General features: G+C 37.3%; 1 protein-coding gene across 8 annotated transcripts in view; it reads right to left on the bottom strand.

Annotated features, from left to right (window-relative positions):
* Window positions 1-20,567, bottom strand: part of KAT6B (lysine acetyltransferase 6B) — a 199,588-nt gene that overhangs the window by 26,285 nt on the left and 152,736 nt on the right. For all 8 annotated transcript variants that reach the window (XM_045040177.1, XM_019813329.3, XM_045040176.1 and 5 more), the window contains 5 exons: window positions 20,265-20,386; window positions 18,537-18,652; window positions 16,606-16,747; window positions 13,415-13,576; window positions 9,811-9,904 (listed from right to left, as the gene is read on the bottom strand). In XM_045040177.1, coding sequence (XP_044896112.1) covers window positions 9,811-9,904; window positions 13,415-13,576; window positions 16,606-16,747; window positions 18,537-18,652; window positions 20,265-20,386 — 636 coding nt within the window. The remainder of the gene's footprint in view (window positions 1-9,810; window positions 9,905-13,414; window positions 13,577-16,605; window positions 16,748-18,536; window positions 18,653-20,264; window positions 20,387-20,567) is intronic.

Here is a 20,567-nt window from a genome sequence, read left to right as displayed (position 1 = left end):
TGACCTCTACCCCATCATGGATGAGACAAAATTCACATGTCTCGCTGGGGTAAAAGGAAAAGGCTGCTAAGGATGAGGTGAGAGGCATCTGAGTTCTGGCCACCATGGGGCTGAAGGTATTACGATCTGAGCTTACTTATAACCATTCTCGGATCACCTAAAGGAAAGTGCGGCAACGCCCAAAAACTCTTGCTAGAGAAATGGGATATGTCACCAGGGCTTGTCAGGCTAGGACCCAGTTTCTGGGAAGAATCTGCTTATCCTGAAATTATACTTGACTTGTCTTCAGAGAGAAGTTAGTGACCCCTGTATATACAGTCTCAGCTCCTTAGAGTTTACCAACAGTCAGGTAAAACATGGCTTACTAGAATCCAACCAACTGGATTCCAAAATTAACACTCCTACTTAGGGGTGCCTGGGTGGCTCAGTCAGTTGAGCATCCATCTCTTGATCTAAGTTCATGATCTCATGGTTTGTGAGTTTGAGCCCTGCACCGGGCTCTGCACTGACAGTGCACAGCCAGCTTGGGATTCTCTTTCTCTCCTTCTCTGCTCCTACTGGCTCATGCTCATGCTCTCTCTCTCTTAAAATAAAACAAACAAACAAAATCAAAGTTTGTCATAGCTTGGTTTGTATTCAACTTAATTTCTTAAAAAAATAAAAGTATCCTTTTTTTTTTTTTTTTTTTTACACTTACATCCAAGTTAGTTAGCATACAGTACAACAATGATTTCAGGGGTAGATTCCTTGATGCCCCTTACCCATTTAGTATCCCCCCTCAAAGAACCCCTCTAGTAACCCTCTGTTTGTTCTCCATATTTAAGAGTCTCTTCTATTTTGTCCCCCTCCCTGTTTTTAAGTTATTTTTGCTTCCCTTCTCTGTTCATCTCTTCTGTGTCTTAAAGTCCTCTTATGAGTGAAGTCATATGATATTTGTCTTTCTCTGACTAATTTCCTTTGGCATAATACCCTCTAGTTCCATCCACGTAGTCGCGAATGGCAAGATTTCATTCTTTTTGATTGCCAAGTAATACTCCATTGTGTGTGTGTGTGTGTGTGTATCACATCTTCTTTATTCATTCATCCATCAATGGTCATTTGGGCTCTTCCCATATTTTGGCTATTGTTAATAGTGCTGCTGTAAACACTGGGGTGCATGTGTCCCTTTGAAACAGCATACCTGTATCCCTTTGATAAATACCTAGTAGTGCAATTGCTGGGTCGTAGGGTAGTTCTATTTTTAAAAAAATAAAAGTATTCTTAAGTTTAACTCAAATTGTATTTAGAAGGCAGACTGTTAAAACTGGAAGTTGCTAGCTGACAATCTCAACTACTATGACATGTATTCCTGAATTTAGGTATCGTACATTACAACATTTAAGCCAGTAGGATCTAAGATGTGGAGGAAGAAGTTTTCTCTTTGAGAGAGGATATGGTTACCCTCTCAAGATCACTAGGTAGAGATGAGGTATGTAGCTTTCTTTCTGATTCTCCTTGATGGACCTAGAAGGGCAGAGAAGTAGGAAGCGGGAAACCAGGTAGAAAATGCTTTCTTGTTCTAAGGAGCACTTCCTTAGGAAACCAGCCAAGAGTTTTAAAAAGGAGACTAAGAAAAGATAAGCCTGGGACTTTCTAGGTACCTAACTAAGAGATAGATGCCTGTCATTAGAACCAAAAGGGCTAAAGAATAAGGTGTAGAAGATTAACCTGCTAATTCTCAGTGAGAAAAAAAAACTAGGTATTAAGCTGTACTCAAGGTTTCTTACATTTTTTATTTTTCTTACATTTTTATTTTCTTATGCGCATGTGTGCATGCACCATTTTTAAGAAAAGAGAAGTACATAGAACACTGCTAACTATACTTAAAATGTGACCGAAGTCATAATTTGTAGGCACAAAACTGGGTCATCTGCACCCACCTTCCAGCAGCACTCACTAAATACAGACTTAGTTTTCAAATAGTAGATACTCCTCATGAAACCCACAGTGAAACCCCTCTATTTAAATCACAGAAAAGGTCAGTAAAGGAGACTTCTGAAATGAGCACCTAATTCAATCACTCCTACTTCCTCTTGAGTCCTATTCCATGAAGGACAAACCCTGAGACATTACAGGATATTTTAATATTGGATAAAGAAAGCCAAGAATTGAATCTGCTTATAAACTTACATGATTAGTCTACAAATAAACAGACACTAATTAAAAAAAAAAAGCCTAAATGTACAGTTAGCAGATAATTTATGTAACTGATAAACATGTTGCCTATATACTAGTCTCAAAAAAACCAAAGGTGTAAGTTTGTAGACTTTGGACCCACTATCATCTACTCTTTATACCTTCTCCAAGATTATGCCAAGGCTAAAACAAACAAGAAAAAGAGTTAATAATAAGATTTAGAATTCTTATAATTCTAGTTAGTATGACTATCTAAAATTAGGAAAGAAGATTGAATTTCGTCAAATGCCTCTTCTGAATCTGTATTTAAAAAAATTTTTTTTTAATGTTTATTTTTGAGGCAGAGAGAGACAGAGCATGAACGGGGGAGGGTCAGAGAGAGAGGGAGACACAGAAGCCGAAGCAGGCTCCAGGCTCTGAGCTGTCAGCACAGAGCCCGATGCAGGGCTCGAACTCATGGCCCGTGATATCATGACCTGAGCCGAAGTTGGACACTTAACCGACTGAGCCACCCAGGCACCCCATCTTCTGAATCTGTATTAAACAACCCATCTAGATATCACTTTTTGTTTTTTTCCGTCACTACTCCCCGGTCTTCTTTCCACCAGTGCTCCAATCTCTGGAGTTTAAAAACAAAAGCCAGGCTCCTGTGCCCCCAGCCCTTGATGGTCAAGCTTTCTGAATTCACTTTTTAAATTCCACTCAAACCACAGTCCTCGAAAGTATATTTCTTACACTGTGTATTAATCTTCTCTGGGGCACTAAACACTGGCTGGGGAGTGATCTTGGACAAGTTTCTTAGTGTCCCTGTGCCTCCAAAAGAAAGATGATAACAGTAACCAACCTCCTTAGGTCTCTGCAAGGATTGAGCAAATTAACCTGTGTAATTCAGATAGGTGACAAGTGCCTGACACACTTAAGTGGTCCACAAAGATCAGCTATGATTTTGACTACTGCTGTTGCAAGGCTGACCTCTTGGCTTCCCTGAAACCATTCTCTTCAATCCTCTTCCTACTTCTGGACCCTTCTCAATTTCCTTGATAACCTCCTCATCCTCAAAACCCTTCCTAGTCCCTAAAATGTTGGAACTTCAAGCACTCCACCCTCAGCGCTGTTTCCCTACGCTCTCCCCGGGTTGTCCTCACCCACAACTATGGTTTCAACTACCACAGTATGCCCACTATGCCAGTATGCCAGTAGCTCCTTTTAATGCATACCCCTGCTGAGCTCCAAACTCCAAGGAAAGCTGCATGTGTATCTTCAAAATCAAAGTGAAGGCAACATGATCAAAGCTGCACTCACTACCTTTCCAAGTTCAGTTCATTCATCCATTCATCTAGCATTGACTCAGCACCACGAGGTGCCAGGTAGAGTTCTACCTGCTGCAGAATAAACAGGAAAATACCTGCCTTGTTTCCATGTAGCCTCATTGCCACACTCCCCTAGGTCAGGCCTTCACAGATTTTTCTTAGTTTTCTTTTTAGTTACAGTAAAAAGTATGAGTAAGAAAAGAAAAATTGCCTGTAATTCTAATTCTAGAGATGATCTAGAACTGTGTTTCTTTACTTTCTTTGCGTATACTTTTTACACAATTGAGAACATATATATATGTGTATGTGTGTGTGCGCACACACACAATTTTGAAATTTGCTTATTATAAGCATCTTGTTATTTTATTAACAATTCTTTAGAACATAATTCTTAATTCTAAGTAGCTAATAATACTCCATTATATGGATGTACCACAATTTTCTCAGGGGAATGGTTCTCTCTTATCTTTGAATTATCAAGGCTATTTCAGTTTTTGTTTCTATTAATAAATAATGACACTGTGACAGACAATATACTAAAACATTAACTCTTTGCGTACCACAAGTCTGAGGGGTTTAATTTTCTCTTGGTAATTTATCTATGTTTTTCTAACTTTCTACTATGAGTTTATATTGCTATAATTGGGGAAGAGGGTGAAGTGAGGAGGGATGTCCAGTATTTAAAAAAATAACACAAAACATGTTGTTACATTAAATATGAAATTAATGCATACTGATTAAAGTATGTTGATTTTCTTAGAATAAATTCCTTTCGGGTGTTTTTGATATATACTGTCAAAGTTCTGGAAAATGTCTAACAATTTATACTTTTTCCAGTGTAAATGTAACAGTGTCCATCTATGTCAACTTAAATATGGGTATATTTTAAAGGCTTTGCTAATTTGGTAGGCAAAAAATTATAGTCTTTCAGTTATTTGAATTTATATTTTTAAATCACCAACCATTTCCCCCCACATTTTAATTAGCCATTTGTACTTGACAGACTTAGGAGCAAAGAGGCTAAGAGTCCAAGTGCTCGGACTTAAATTGCAGATGCACTATTTATTGTTTGTGTTAACTGTGCCTTGGTTTCCTTACACATATACCAAGAATAAAATGTCTCAATTGGCGTTGTGAGGGTTGGATGGGTCAGGAATCTTAGGAAAGTGGCTGGCACACAGGAGACTCTCAGTACATGTCAGCAGTGTGGCTGCCACCAAGGATGCTCCTTTTCTGTGCGTTCTGCATTCATGTCCTCTATGTCGTCTGCTCGTTTTTCTATTAAGGTTTATGCTTTAACACTATCAAACCTTTCCTTTTAAATATTTGTTTAAATACTATAGCCATCAAAGAGTTGTTTGGCATGTGCGTTGCCAACGTCTTTCCCATTATGGTTGCTTTTAAATATTAATACATTTTACCATTTTATATAGTCAATCCCATGTGTATATTCTTTTGTGATTTCTTTCATTGGTTTAATGCTTATTGCTTAGGATGTCCAAAGACCATATAATTTTATATCCTTTTTTCACTTTTTAAAAGTTTTTGTGTTTTCATTTTTTGTTAATTATCTAAGTCTTTCATCTACCTGGAGTTTCTTTTGTAGTTGCCCAAACATCTGATGTGTTTCCTCACACGGTCATGATTTAGATCCCCTTAGTCAGGAATGTTTTCATGCAACTTCTTATGAGCTCCCAATATATACTCTACGAACATACTATCCAGCAACTGTTGACTTGTTAGTGAACTTGACCACCCAGAAAGAACTATGTCTTCTTCATTTTTGTCACTGGTGTTTAGTAGAGTGTAGACCAGGGTGCCCCTAGTCACCAAACGTTTCACGGAGAGGTAAAAAATGAATGAAGTCACTCTTTTCGTTCTGCTCCATTATCCAGTTTAGAATCAGATAAGTGCATTTACAACAAACACACCAGTAAGTTAATGATGCCAACTTCTTTCACCACTACCTGGCACAACATTCTGCAACCTACTGCTGAATCAGTTTGCTTTCACTGGGTCAGTTGAGGAGGATGGGTTTTGCATCCTGTTCCCCAGGCAGGGTTCTGGCTCTGCAGGCCTGAGTAAAAGACAACTCATTATCAGCTTATCTACTGCCCAGCCAAGCAGAGTCCTAAACAACAGTACACATAACAAACTAAAACTGCTACATTAGTATGTATCAGTCCAAATGTGCCCAAGGCTACTCATTGCACCCTTTTAAAACTGTGAAATACTGGAAACACCCTCTATGCCCATGCTCAGGGGAGCAGGTGCATAAACTATGGACATCCACATGATTGGAGTACCATGCAGCTACAGAAGACAGTAAGAAAATCCCTAGGAAGTAGTAATGGAGTGAGCCAGCGTTTTCAGTTAATTGGAAAAAAGCAAACTGTAAAAGACTATCTATAGTATGATCACTTTTGTGTAAGAAAGGAGGAGAAATTAGAAAACACACATCTTCTCATTTGTACAAAAAGAAACATGGGAAGGATAAAAGAGAAACCAATGAGGCTGGTGTTTCGCAGGAAAGAACCGAGGGCTGGGGGTGGGTAGAGGGAATGAAGAAGGGAAGTGACACTTCTCTGAGTGTACCCTTTAATACAGTTTTAACTTTGAAAATCATGTTTTATGTTTTCAAAACAAAAGGGAACAAAGACAGAGAAAAAACTGAAATGTGGATAACAAACAAATAAGCCTAACTATATTTCAAATGAATAACTACACTGAAGGTGGAAAAATCAAAAAGAATGAAGTCAAGTAACATTTGAACACAGTATTTTGACTAAATAAACTCAACATAAAGTTGAAAAAAAAAGAAAAACCCATATACAAATATTGACCTCTAGTTAGGAGGTTTGGATTTCTAGATGGTATGAGTAAGCAATTCTGCAACTACTTAATGTGTAGTCTAGGGCTGAGCACATAAGGAAATATGTTGTGGATAATTGCAAGTCCAGTTTCTCACTGTCAGAGAAGAGACTTACAAATATAGAAATGTGGAAATAGATAGAATAAAACCGTGTGGTGGCGTTGATCTGGAATGCAAGGTTACAGTATGAACTCATGATTGAGGTGTGTGTGTATGTGTGGACAGAGATGGGGAGGACTTAAAAATTTCCTAAGAGAAGGAATCTCAGATTCCAGGAGAAAGAGATGTGCTACCAGCTTCAACCATGTCACTCCTTTCACTTCCCACTTAAGTTCTGAGCAAAGAGTCACAAAACCCACGAGGTGGTTTATCAGCAGGCTGGGAGCTGGTACCCTTAAATCACTCTGGCCAAGTTCTGCAAATGACGTACTAGGGAGCCATACTCTGACAAACTGGAGACAGGCTGTCCCGGGGAAGAGTGAGAAAACAACTTATTCCAAGGGCAGCATCTGATCCCATACATGACCATTCCTCCTATTTGGACTATCCCGGAGAATAGTGTTCAAAGCTCTGGATTTGCAGTTCTTTACATACACACTACACAATGCATTGCACCTGTATCTCTAATCCTTTGTGTAAGTGGGCAGCGACAGCTTTCTACCTACTGCTGTCTCGTTTTGGCTTCCTAAACTAGCAGCTACTATAGACAAAACATTTTCCTGCCTTACAACTTTATTTGAATTACTGAAAATATATCCCCTGACCAAAAGTCCCTCAGGCTCACGTACAAAATAGAAATAAAATAAATCTAACCATTAAAAGGACCTTAAAAACATAGCACATTTTAGAAAAGCAGTAACCTTGGTTATCTGTTTTGCCCTGAGTTCTGAATTAATTATGAGGTTGACAAGGATTATGAGAGGTCATGGGGTTTATCTCCTCACTCTGTAAGATTGGATCTAAATCATTCTGGGAAGATATTTATCTACCATTATTTTAAGTAACTCCAAAGAAGGAGATGCTATCAATTTTTTCAGCAGCCTACTCTATCTTCTTTAAAACCTTAGTGACCAAGGAATTTTTTTGGCTTTAAATTTAATTTCTATTGGGCTTACACCAGTTCCCATTTTTTGAGTATTATAAAATCCGTCCCCTAGTTTCCATTCCTCTGAAGGAATAACACCAACTCCTTTCCAACTTCATTCAAATCATTCACCCACACTCCTTAACCCAATCTCATGTTAGGGGCAATGTCAAGGGTACAGGAAAGAGAAAATCTAAAAATATACCCTCCGCACTGTACTACCCGGGCACACCCTAATGGATGGCATTTGTCATGATGGCCCTGAGCAATCCAGTAAAGTTCCAATGGGCTCCATAGTTCCTGTTTAAAAATACAGGGCAGATTCAAATACAGTTTTCACTAAAGTGGCTAACATAAAGATTTAGTACTTGAAGGGAATGTCTTTGTTCTTGGGTTATTCTCTTAAGTAAAATAAAACGCCTCATTACCAGATTGTGTTGTACAAATAAGATGCTACCATATTTAGACACTTGCACTTTTATCCAGTCAGTACTAGTCCCTTTTTAATTTTAGGTGGAAAGTTATTGTGGGCAGTGACCATATATCACGTTGGAGATTCAATTCAAAACGAGAAAAAAATACATCCAATGCAGATGATTGACTGTACTGTCCTACTGAAAACAAAGAAGAAGTTACCCAAGGAGTTTACAGTGAGTTGGAAATATGACATTCAACATCAGTTATCACCACAAAAGCAGGAATTGAGTCTAAGTGCTATGCCAGAGAGATATGGAGCCAAGAAGGGAATGAGATGAATCTCCAAGAGGTGGGATCAAGCAGAAGAGGCTCTTGAGGTGGCTCTTAATAATGGGTAGGATTCTGAACAGACTGAGGCTGGAGAAGGAAAAAGTGGTCATTTCAGGGAAGGGATTGCACAGAGAACAGAAATATGGAAACATGCTCAGAAAATCTACAGAAAAAGAGATTAGCCCATGAAAACACTTCAAAAAACTGGCTGGAACTAGGTGTTGGGAGACATTGAACACTGAGCCAAGGAGCTTGCCTTATTCTGTGGGCATGCAGATACAAAGTATCAAAAGGTTAAGGCTCAGATGGTTGCTATGCACATTAGAAACTATAATGTTGATGAACAGCTTCTAAATTGCGGCCACACAAAAAAAGGGACTTGCCCATAGAAGTGATTGCACCTAGAACTCTGTAAGATAAAAATGGTAAACTCCTAGTAAGATGGCCCTCCGTAGGATAACCAGATCAGGAAACAAAAAATAAGACTAAGATAATTAATTAATAACTAGAAATGTTATCTGAATATATAAAAATAGTCAATAAAAAATACTTAAAAAAAAAGAACAATATCTTTCAATGTCAATAAAGTGTGCAAATCAGTCCAAAACTACTATATGGTCATTTCATACCCCAGATTTAATATTTCAGTATCTTATAATATAGATTTGAACTCAACATTACTTCTTGATGATTTTCCTCGAGCATATTTACACTGTGGTTTTTGCATGTGATATGCACCTTATGAAGATGAAGTCATTTCCTACATTTTCCTTCTTTCCGTTTAAAATCAGATAGACTACAATCTGCTAATGAAGGAGCGCACCGTTCCTAGTGACAGATTTTTACATGGTCAGAAATTACTATTATCATGAGATACCTGGCCTTTGTGTTACTTGGATATTTTGAATCAATTCTTCATACGTCGCCTTAGCACTACGTTTACATACCCTACATAATATAAACAAGGAGGAAAAACTACCAATATTTTTTACATTATCCTGTGCACATTTTTATAGAGGATTCCAATTTTAATCGAAGAGACTCTGAAGATACAATTGTGTATAAAAAATAATTTCTTGGGCAACCTCTAGATAAAACATTGTAATAATTTCTATAATAAAAAAGGGAAATTAACAAAACAAGATAGTTATTTCTAGTACAAAGGCTCATCGGATAAGCCACCTAAAGAATTGTTTTTCTAAATACAGATATCCCTTTCTTGCTCTGTACTGATAAGATTATAGGTAAAATTTTAGAAAGCTGAAAATCCTTTTAAATAATACTTCCTTTAGCTTTAATCACAAATAATTGCCTCTTCTGGTGCTAATGAGCATGAGCACCATGGAATGGAATGTAATTCTGCCGGTTCATTCAGGGTAATGGCTTTGTGAGCTAGTGACACTGCTGAGAAATCTAGTCTCAATTTCCTAGAGCACAATAAGTGAGCAGCAGTACATTTTTCACTTGAGGAAGATTTTCTAACCTATGCAAATATAAAAAGAAAACCTGTTATCTGTTGATAAAAACAACAAAGTATGTTAAATAAAGTTTTATGTGTTACTCTTTCCTTTAACAGCCATCAGTTCCCTGGATCATGAAAGTGAGTAAAGCACTTCACTTACTGAAATCAATGAGAAACCGTCCAAATCCTTGCCTTTGGTGCTGGGGCATGATCATTATGCAGGAGACATTATACTTCTGCTGGCAAAGCTTTTCCTGAGGGAAGGAGAAACAGATCAAGTATGTCAGAGCTCTGCTGAAGTGGGCAATTCCCTGCACCTGCCAGTGTCCTTGTACAATAGACCACTAAGGTGAGCCAATGTGTTAGGTCAGGATCAAGCAGAATAATCCTACTGTGTTGATCAATCAAACTATCAGCTAACAACACACCATCAACTCCAGGCATGCCTCTCAATTCGCATTTTTATCCTTGAAAGTTGGTACCATAAAATATGAATAAAGAATCCAAGTAAATATGAGCCAAATGAAACCGAACACAGACATTATGCAAGAAATGACTTCTTTGCTCAGACAACTTGGGAGGTGGGGAAACAACAACAACAACAACAACAACAACAACAACAACAACAACAAAACCATCCAGAGAGTCACCCAGGGGGTTAAGGTAGGATTTAGCTGGCTACCTTGCTAAATAACTTACAAATTTGTAACATCTGTCTTCTGCCTTGACCAGTGAAAACTAAAATAGTGTATGTGCAGGTAGAGCGGCACAAATACATCTGTCTCATGGATAAACATTCAAAGTAAAAAGCTCGAGAAATAATCAATCTGCGTTTCAAACCAAGAAAACAAATCAAAACAAAAAAGACAAGAGCAACAAGAAACCCCAAAGCCTCCACACAAAAATGAGGCCAAAATGTTACCAACAGTATAAAACTAGGAGGCAGAATGAGAAGAATATGGAGGGAAGCAGTTCTTATAGTTAAGGAAAAATTTGCAATCTTCATAGGATGTGGCATCAGAGCAGCAATATTTAACTGAGAGTACACAGAAGCAGCCAGAGCCTGCACCGAGAAGATCTGGAAAAGGCTTTTGAGGTTGTGAATGCTCTGGCCAAATATAAACCACAAATAAGACTGACCACAAATGGTACTAACCACATGAAAGAATAACTTCAGAACACCCAGATCTTTAATGAACCTATTTGAAAGATCACAGGAAATTGTTGTGGAAAAAACCCTACAGGGCAGAATTAGAGACTTCTTTGTGAAAAAGATGTGCTCCCAACACTTGCACATTTGTAGCTGTCCTTGGGAGTCTCTAAGAAATGAGGAGGCAGAAATCATGTGTCAGTTTCCCTAAGAAACTGGACTGTCCATCACTGGATGTGCACATTGTGCCAAGGGTTCAAGTAATTAGTATTCTTTGCAAAGTCAGACAAATGAGTCACTCTATCTAAAAAGACAACTATTGTGGATTGAAAGGATTTCTCCTTTATGTCATTTTTTTTGGTCCCAAACCATTCCTTCCTTTAGACATTGTAATACAGTCCAACCCTCCCCTCCACCCCACCCTACCCTTTAACACGTGTTACTACAGCTAAATTCTACTCTGTGGATAAAATAACTGTTTCTTCTTTCTCTCCTGTTTAAAATCATCTACTACTATCTGTTTGGGAAGTCAAAAGCATGGAATGATTTACACTGAACTCTTCTAGGACATCTTGGACATTCCTCTGGCTATAACCTCTAGAATTTGGTTTAAGTATAACCCCAAGGGCCATAGTCCTTCACACTCCAAATGGCACATTACAATATGGTTTAATTTGCATGCACCTAGACTTTTTATTTTTTATTAAAAAAAATTTTTTTTTTCAACGTTTATTTATTTTTGGGACAGAGAGAGACAGAGCATGAACGGGGGAGGGGCAGAGAGAGAGGGAGACACAGAATCGGAAACAGGCTCCAGGCTCTGAGCCATCAGCCCAGAGCCCGACGCGGGGCTCGAACTCACGGACCGCGAGATCGTGACCTGGCTGAAGTCGGACGCTTAACCGACTGCGCCACCCAGGCGCCCCACACCTAGACTTTTTAAATGCTTATTTTTTAGATTTTTGTTTTACAGCACTGCCAAAGAATGAGTTTTCCATGTACAGTAAGAGATAACAGTAGTTGCTGCCATGCTGTAAAAGAAGCTGTGACAACATGAGAAAAGTTGAGCTTGTTCTAAGTATGATGGTGGGTCCCCTGGGAGAAGAGAGGCAGAGACTAAAACCTTGACAGACACCATCAACTCTAGACCCAGAGGCCAACTTGAGACAAGGCAGGACCAAAAACAGCAGGCACCATTAAGCATCTACATTAAAATACAGACACATTTAAGGAAATGCCATTTTCTAACAGGAAGGAAAATCATGACCACTATTCTTGTCTCCTTTTTTTTAAGATTTTATTTTTAAGTAATCTCTACACCCCATGTGGGGCTTGAATGTAAACCCCAAGACCAAGAGTCACATGTTCCACTGACTGAGGCAGCCAGGCACCCCATGACCACTATTCTTTTTGAGTCATTGGAGAAAACGATTTTTATAAACCTATACAAAGATAAGATATTTTACACATTATATAAGCAGATTTCCTACTTAGTGTTTTATCTTGTGTTAATGCTCTGTCATCTTTTGACTCTGTTATGTGCAAATTAACTTTGTCTTTTTTGTTGTTTTCGAGCTTTACCAAACGTGTGGATTAAAATACTGAGGCTATTTCTCATGAATGCTGTCACTCATTCATCGTTTCATTTACGACTTCTGGATTGATTCTCAAATTTAGAAGAATTGCAGTTTGTAAAGGACCTTCATATATATTCTATCTTTTGATATTCCATGAAAATGACACTTCCATAAAGCATTCCATTTACATTATGTAAGATTCATTAAAATTCATTTATCACTCAACATGCCAAAATGTATCATAAAATAAATAAAATACAGGGTTCAGATCATTTACCGTGTGCACAGAAATCTTATAATTTACCACCCTGGCACATTAAACTATCTTGTAGGTGCCTAAGAAAAGTTAAGCTTATTACCTGACTCAGTTTTTCCTTATTGCCTATGAGTTATTTTCAGAAGCCTTTGAACAGAGGAATGTGAGTAAAAAAGACAAACTGTAACCACTCAATATGTCAAGGGCTTCCCTGTATTAACAGCTGGAGATACTCAGGCTTTCTAAAGGCGAGGCCGCTTTAGATCTTAAAACAATAGCACAGAGTGTAAAAGACAAATGAGTAAACCCAGTCATTATATCACCTTGACTGTCCAAATGCCAACGTTCCAACTCACTGCGATACTGATGACCACAGAGGGAATACAGTGAGGAGAAATGAGAACCATCTCTTAAATGCTACACTACTCTGAAACCTTCAGGTTGACACCACTTAGGGAGGGAAAGGAAAATAAGCTTAACATTAAAAAAATAAATAAATAAAAATAAAAGATGCTAGGTGGTCTGCAAGGCAGCAATTATAACATTACATGGTTGCTGACAGTCAAGACAGCAGCAAACTGTGCTGAGGTCCTCTACACACTTTCTAGGCACAACCTTTACTGTTTGTTTGTCTTAATAAGCTCTGAACAAGAACCCGAGCTTTGCAGAATGTGTCACTTATTCAAATTATAGTCATAAAAAAAGGCCCTGTTCAAAGAACTGGGCTCTCCCAAAAACATTTTGAATACGAAAATGAAGGTCATACTGGCTCTTGTTTTACCTTAGAGAAGTATCCAACCAGATGACAGCCCTTTTCATCATTTTTTGTAAGGACATAAAAAAGGAATGGCTCGACATCATAATACAACGTTTTGTGGTCCAGGAAGAGCTTGGCTAACAAGCAAAGGTTTTGGCAATAAATTTTGCTCATATTCCCATCAACCTAGCAAAGAGAAACAGACAACATTATTTAACATAAAAATATTGCTTAATATAAAATCATTTTTATATGATATTTGGGAAAGTGTATAATTTTATTTCCAAATCCCAAACTGAGAGATTAAAATACTCCATTAAGCACATATAAAGTCAACCAGAAAACAGCTGTCACTTGGCAAATAAAAATTCCATTTTTTCTCTTAAATTAGGGTGAATTTAAGTTAGCTTTAATTTAATTTAAGTTAGCTTAAATTTCTCTTTAAGCTACCTGAAGAGAGCCAAAAGCACCAGTGAAAGACTCATTTTTAATTGTAATGTATTGCAAGTAAAAAATGATCAGGCATGTCTTCTCTGTTTGAAAGAAGTAAATCTGAATTAAAGAAATGTCAACACATCAAAATACTGCTCAAGGAAGTTAAACTTTACATTGTTTTCAAAAGGACTTCATGTAAAAATGAAATAAATGAACAGTATTATTCTGATTCCTCAGAAGTGTAGATTAGCAAAAGAGGATTCCATTTTGGTTTTATCCCAAGCATCATTTTAAATATAATTGGAAGAGATCAAATTTCTATGTTGGGAATACTTACTGAGAAAGTGAGATGAATTTCAACCTACAATAAGTACCATGATTACAGTCTACTTGTCTTCAAAATAAAAGAATCAAGCTGTGATACTGATAGTTATAGACAGGAGGCTAGGCACAGATGCCAATTTCTTTGATCAAATGTAGTTACATGTTGAAAACCAAAAGCACAGCAGATTCAAGAATTTCCCTAGCACTATTCTTAGGGGAAATGGATATTTGCTAACCAGAGCTCTGTAACAATGAACTTGACCATTCTCCAGTCTCCTGTGGACCATACAGGTTCTCATATTGCACAAATTATTTTTAGACTTCATATAACTATTTCCCTTGGATGAAACCTAGGTCCCACACATAGCAACATAATCAAATATGGGCAACAGATACAGAGGATACAATTCTCTCTTTAATTAAAGGAAGTTTTTATGTATTTGAGAGTATGGTCCTTTTGGAAATGATAGGACATTACAAAAAGGAAAGACAGAGATGTATGTGTCCATGAAGCAGAAAAACAGAGAGAGGATGATGCTGAAGCAAATTCTTATCAGCTGTGTAAGGTCTAATATCCATGCTTTAAAGAGGGATAAAGACAAGAAAATAGGAATTTATGATTACTCTTCATTTATTTTATAAGTTACTTAGGAAACTGCTAAGAGAAAAGTTTCCTACATGCTGTTCTCTAAGTATTAACTCGGATTCTAGACTAGGGATCTTGGCACAGATAATCCAATTCCTTCAAATATTTTTATGTATAAATTTTACTAATTGGCTTTTCATTTTTCCCCTCTCATCTTGGTTATGGTTCAAAAGCACCTGCCCTGAAATAGCAGACCATTCTTAACAGCCTAACAAGACTGGAAGACTCTCCTAGGATTTATGAGAGCTTCAACCCCACAAGCAGATTCATACTAATTTACTTAACAGTTACTTAACATGAACATAGCTCTGTTGACTCAATTAGGTAGGGCTGACTAAGTAGCATCCCAAGACTACGCAACTTGCATTCAGATCTCCCTCTAGCCCAGGGGTCCTCAATGGGAGTGATTTTGACTCCCAAGGGACAGTGACTATGTCTGGAGGAAATTCTGCTTGTTACAACTGGAAGCAATGTGCTGCTACTGGCATTTAGTATAGAGGCCAGGGATGCTACTAAACACCCAACAATGCACAGGGTGCCCCTACATCAAAGAATTATTTAGGCTGAAAAGTGTATTGTGCCCAGACTGAGAAACCCTCTGCCTACCCTTTATTAAGAACTACTATATTATTAAATCTTCCCAGCAACAATACCCTTCCTTCCTTTAGGCTTATCAAAAGAGCCTCATATAACAAGGAAGAGGGTCTTTAAAAAATGCTAAGGTGCAGCTGGAGTTACTGTGTTCTCTGATCAGCCTTTGGAAAAAGTAGTGGGCCCTGTCTTGTCTGCGAGAGAGAAACCTATGTATGACTCTTCCCAATATTAAATATATGCAAGACATTACAGACCAGAACTAAAGTGAAATGTGGGGCAGGATAATAAATTTCAAGTAGAGAAACCTAAGGAAAAAGTGTATTTCAGAGAAAAAAAAGACATCACGTCTATGTAAGGAAGGCTTGTTCTGAGCACCCATGCATGAAAACAATGCACCAAGATGGGTAACAGAAAAAAATAAGACAGGGCAATGGAAGTGCTCAACTGCAGTAACGAGAATAAAGGAGAGAATTAAGGATCCCCGAGAATAGGTAATAACACAAAAGAGAGGCATGGTCTCCTCAAGGCACAAGTGACACAGCTCAACCAGATCCTTGAAACTGACAACAGAACATGATTAAACAATGAAATGGTATACAGGCAAAGACCTTTGCTACTAAATCAATTCTGAAAACACAAAATGTCTTTAAGAACCCACAATGACAGACACGTGGCCACAAGGGGTTCCTGTGAACAGCAGATTTCTCCAGGGGTGGCCATCTCTCCAGATGAGGGGGGCAGTCCCAACATCTGCTGGGGTCTCACCAAAAGGATTATCCACTCTGCCAAGAAATGGATGGAAACACAGGTGGTTGTGTACTGAGGAGATATGTACAGCTGCTCAATTCCCTGGAAGAGTGAGCACCTGCCAGACATTGGCTGGAGCTGCTGAACAAAGCTAATTTCTCCTGCCAAAGAAAGTAGAATTTACAAAGAGCTGAGAAGATCATAAATTCACTGGTGAATATATCTGGTGCAGACAGGGATTTGGGAGAAGACAAAAAAGTTAATGTGATGAAGTAGGAATTCATCATCAATCTAAATGGTTGCTCAATATGGTTAAACATTCCAAAACATGGAGATATTTTACAGAGCAGTCTGAATTTGAATGCTGAAATCGAATATACTGTGTACCTTCTAGAAACAAATCAGTACATAATCAACAACTGTAAGTAGTAGGTTTCATAAGCTGAGTTTTTTATTTACACATGCTTACCTCAAATACTGAAAGGTCTTTCCTTCGGTAAATTTCATTTGCTGGAGGATGAAACCATCCACATTTCTTTGAGTGTCTTAACAAAATATTTTTACTTTTCATATATTTAAGACAGAATTCACACAGGTAAAGCTTTGGTAATCTGTTAAAATTTTAAAATCAAAGAATCTATCAGATTGATTATACTGTTCAGGGAAAAAAATATTAAACATCGTTCAATTTTCTCCAAATCATAATAAGACTCTACAACAGTATTTGAAAGAAATCGTTTCAAAAGAAGAAAAAAAAAAAGAAAGCCAGTAGTAAAGAGAATGTACAAACCTTACATTGATTTTTCAGTAAAATAATATTTGCTGCCATTATTTTGTGAACAAATAATTTGTTTCCTTAGAAATGTCATACAAACAGACAGGTTTTTAGACTTGGAACCACTACTCGGAAAACTGACAATAAAGATGGCCTCTTGTCAGGTAACCATGCACATTTTTCAAATTTCAGATTTCATGTCATAGTTTCAACAGTATATATGGTCAGTGGTGTAACTGTAATAGTCTTTTACCCAGAGGAAAGTGAATTCATTATTTTAAAAAATGATTTATAAGGCAGAGAAGTCCTGGAATTTAATTGTTAAAATTTCCATTTATGGATATAGTTATTATCATAAATATATATGACAATAAATGTAGAAAAATCAAAAAGATTTTAGTTTCTACCAATTCCACTGACTCTGAATAACATTACACAGATTTCTCACCCATGATGACTTTTTCTCCACCTTTAAAATTGTAACATTTTTAATGTGTGCCCGATCACATTTAAACACATTGCTAGTATTGTAAGAAAATGTTTAGAAGCACTTTCCAGGTCTTTGGGGTATAAGAAAGGATAGAATGATTTGGGCGAAAATTAGCTACAGACTCAGATAATAGTAACTTCAAATCTTGGAGTTATATACAAATTTTACTCAAAGCTCTCAGAACACATGACTTATAATTATCCATAGAAATTAAAGCTCCTAAGTATTTTTTAAAAAAATTGTTCAAGAACACATAGGCAAGTGATATAAGCTGGAAAGAGAAACCAAGACTCCTGAATCTTACTCTGCCACTGAACTTCTAAAACACCCTCCTCATTTTCTCTAGTAAATGACGGGTTAGCCACCCATCAGGTAGAGAAAAGGACAAGATCTATTCTAGAAGAAAAGCAAGTTTGAGATTACCAGAAACTTTGCAGGCTAAAACATTTGATACTATTAAAGTGTATCCTGATGTATCAGAAGGAAAAAATCTGTTCACAAGATACCCACTTTTAGATATATTAGTTCAAGACAATTTCACAGCTAATCTTAGATCAAGACAAAAGAAAACTCTAATATCACTATTTTCTCTTCATTTTTAACAAGTTAGTCACAAATAGTTCTAAAAGATCTGGGGAAAGGTCTCTTAAGGCTACCCACGACCACCTACTTTCTTTGATTTTTCATTCTTCTGCTACATTTCTGTAAAAAACTTGAAAACAAAATGTCAGAAATCAGAGAGTAAACTAACAAGCCTAATTAGGAAAATGAAAAGGGCAACTGAGAAGAAACTACCAAGTATTTTACAATGACTAGGTTTTTTCCTCCTTATTTGGTTTCAAACACAAAGAACAGTTGTCCAATTAACCAGAGAGAAAGCATGGTCTTAAAAGCTAAAAGGAAAAATTTACAATGCCTGTGTAACAAAGGAGTGGAAGGGGTTTACATAGAACAGTGAATACTAGTATAAAACGATGCTGGCACAAAGTAACAGTCTTGGACTTGGAAGCACTTGGATTCGATGATCAAAATTTATGTCCTAAAAAAATCATCTAATTCTTGCTTTAGAACTGAGTATTTCCATTCCTCACAAACATGACATTAAAGTTATAGACCTTCCAGGATATTCCATTACCTTGCATATTCCTGTGGGTAAGGCGAGGAGTACCAGGTTTGGATTTCATATTTCCCGAATTCTATTACAGAAGGGTACCGGCCACAGTCTTCCACCCCACTTTCACACTCTATTTTCTGTCAGAGAAAAAGAAAAGGAAGGAAATAAAATACATGTACTTCTAATACATGTATTAGAAGAGAATTTATTCACTTACATTTTGGTTCTTTCACTAGTGGATATGAAAACCTATCAAGAACAGAACACTAATCTTAATTGTGAATTTTCAGGTTGTTGAAAACACATCATAGGGCCTTGTAAAATAATAAATTCAGTGTCAGATTCATATACAAACAAACTAATACCCTGAGAAACAGTATTACCAAGACAGGAAATGAGTACAAAGGTAAATACATAAAAATGTCTATTGAACTGAATTTAATGATCTGGTACAATGTATTGTAACTGAATAAATTATAAGATGACATGGCTGTTATACACTCTTACAGTTCCTCCATGAGCACTGTTCCTCCATGAACTACCAGTGATCCCAAAATTGTGAAATCACAATCCTAAGATTGTGAAAGTCTGCATTTTAATATCCATCTCCTTTACTCCCCTCACTCCAAGCACGAGGCTAAGAACTTTGCCTTCCTGATTCACTGTGTTATTCCCAGTGTCTAGCACAGTGCCTGATATAGACAAGAAATGTTCTTGAATGAAATGCCGGTGTTACTGTGTTGGAAAGAAAGGAAGGGCTTAAATGTTTACATGTTTCAGATAATGGCCTGTTGTTGTTCATCATGTCTACCTATGAATGCCAGAAGTAGGCTGGAAATTTGATAATATTTAAGGACTTCAAATCTCAAAGACGGAGAATTTTTGGCATTTATCCTAGCCAAATGAAAACAATTACAAAGCATACTGAAGGAGCAGAATGAGGAATGGAAGTATCCAATAGCCCCTTAAATAAGAAACCATCAGAAGTATTTAGCCCAAGTGGCTGTTACGAAAAATAAAGCTTAAGAGACTGCTATCCCCCTCCCCCCAGAAAAAAGAAAGTGAGGTGGGTTAGGTAGGATAGGGAGTCTCTCTGTGAATAGTTTGCCAAAGAAACTAAATGTGGTCTACTGACATAAAAAATTCATACTTCATTATAAATCTGTTTTTGGGAAGTCCCAAAGCCTTACCTTTCAATGTTTTGGTGACAATAAACTAACTAGAGTTACTCTTTTAAGTGGGATCATTTAAATAAATTACTGGACAATGAAACTAAAAGTGATTATAGCTGATCATGCAACAAAATATTGCCTTAATCAATGCCAAAGTGTTAAAATTACAAGACATTTTTCATATGGCTGACCATCTGTGTTGGAAGATGGACTGGTAAATTTAAACGTGATGTTCTTCTTTTTAACCATTTAAAACTATTTTCTAAATTTCAGCAAAAATAATCAGAAATCTAGTCCTTCACACCTAGAAGCACCTTCCCAAATCTGCCTCAGCTGCTGTTACCTTTTGTGAGACCAGCTGAGCCCTTATCAACTTTTGAGAGTACAGAACACTCTACAGAGCCACTGCTTTTGAACCTATATCTTCTTCCACAAAAACCATCATGATAACAGTTAAAGGACCACAAAGGATTTTGAGGGGGATTTTCTATCAAATCAAAGCAGTAATTTCATAATGGTCATCTATGTAAAACTCACATATTATCCTTGTTGCTATAATGTGGTATCCTGGCCTTACCTCCCAAGAAAGTTCCTGGGCCTGCTTAAAAACATCCAAGTCCTCTTCAGTAACGGTATCCTTGTTTCCAAGCACATTTATATCTGTACTTTCTTGTTTGATGCTTATTTTGATTTCAGTATCTGTCATTTAAAACCAGCAGAAAGCGTATTCACTGACTTGAATCATGAATAACCACCATATATTACCAAAATGGCACCAAATTAGCATAGCGGGCAAATAGGGATTGTTTTTAAGCTTTAGAAGCTTTCATATCCAAGCACTGCTCAAAGATCCAGCAGTGCCCTTTCCCTGCTGGACCCA

Source organism: Felis catus, chromosome D2 (genome assembly GCF_018350175.1).
Source record: "Felis catus isolate Fca126 chromosome D2, F.catus_Fca126_mat1.0, whole genome shotgun sequence".
Taxonomy (NCBI): domain Eukaryota; kingdom Metazoa; phylum Chordata; class Mammalia; order Carnivora; family Felidae; genus Felis; species Felis catus.
The sequence above is the reverse complement of the archived record's forward strand: the minus strand, read 5'-3'. Positions and strand labels throughout refer to the sequence as shown.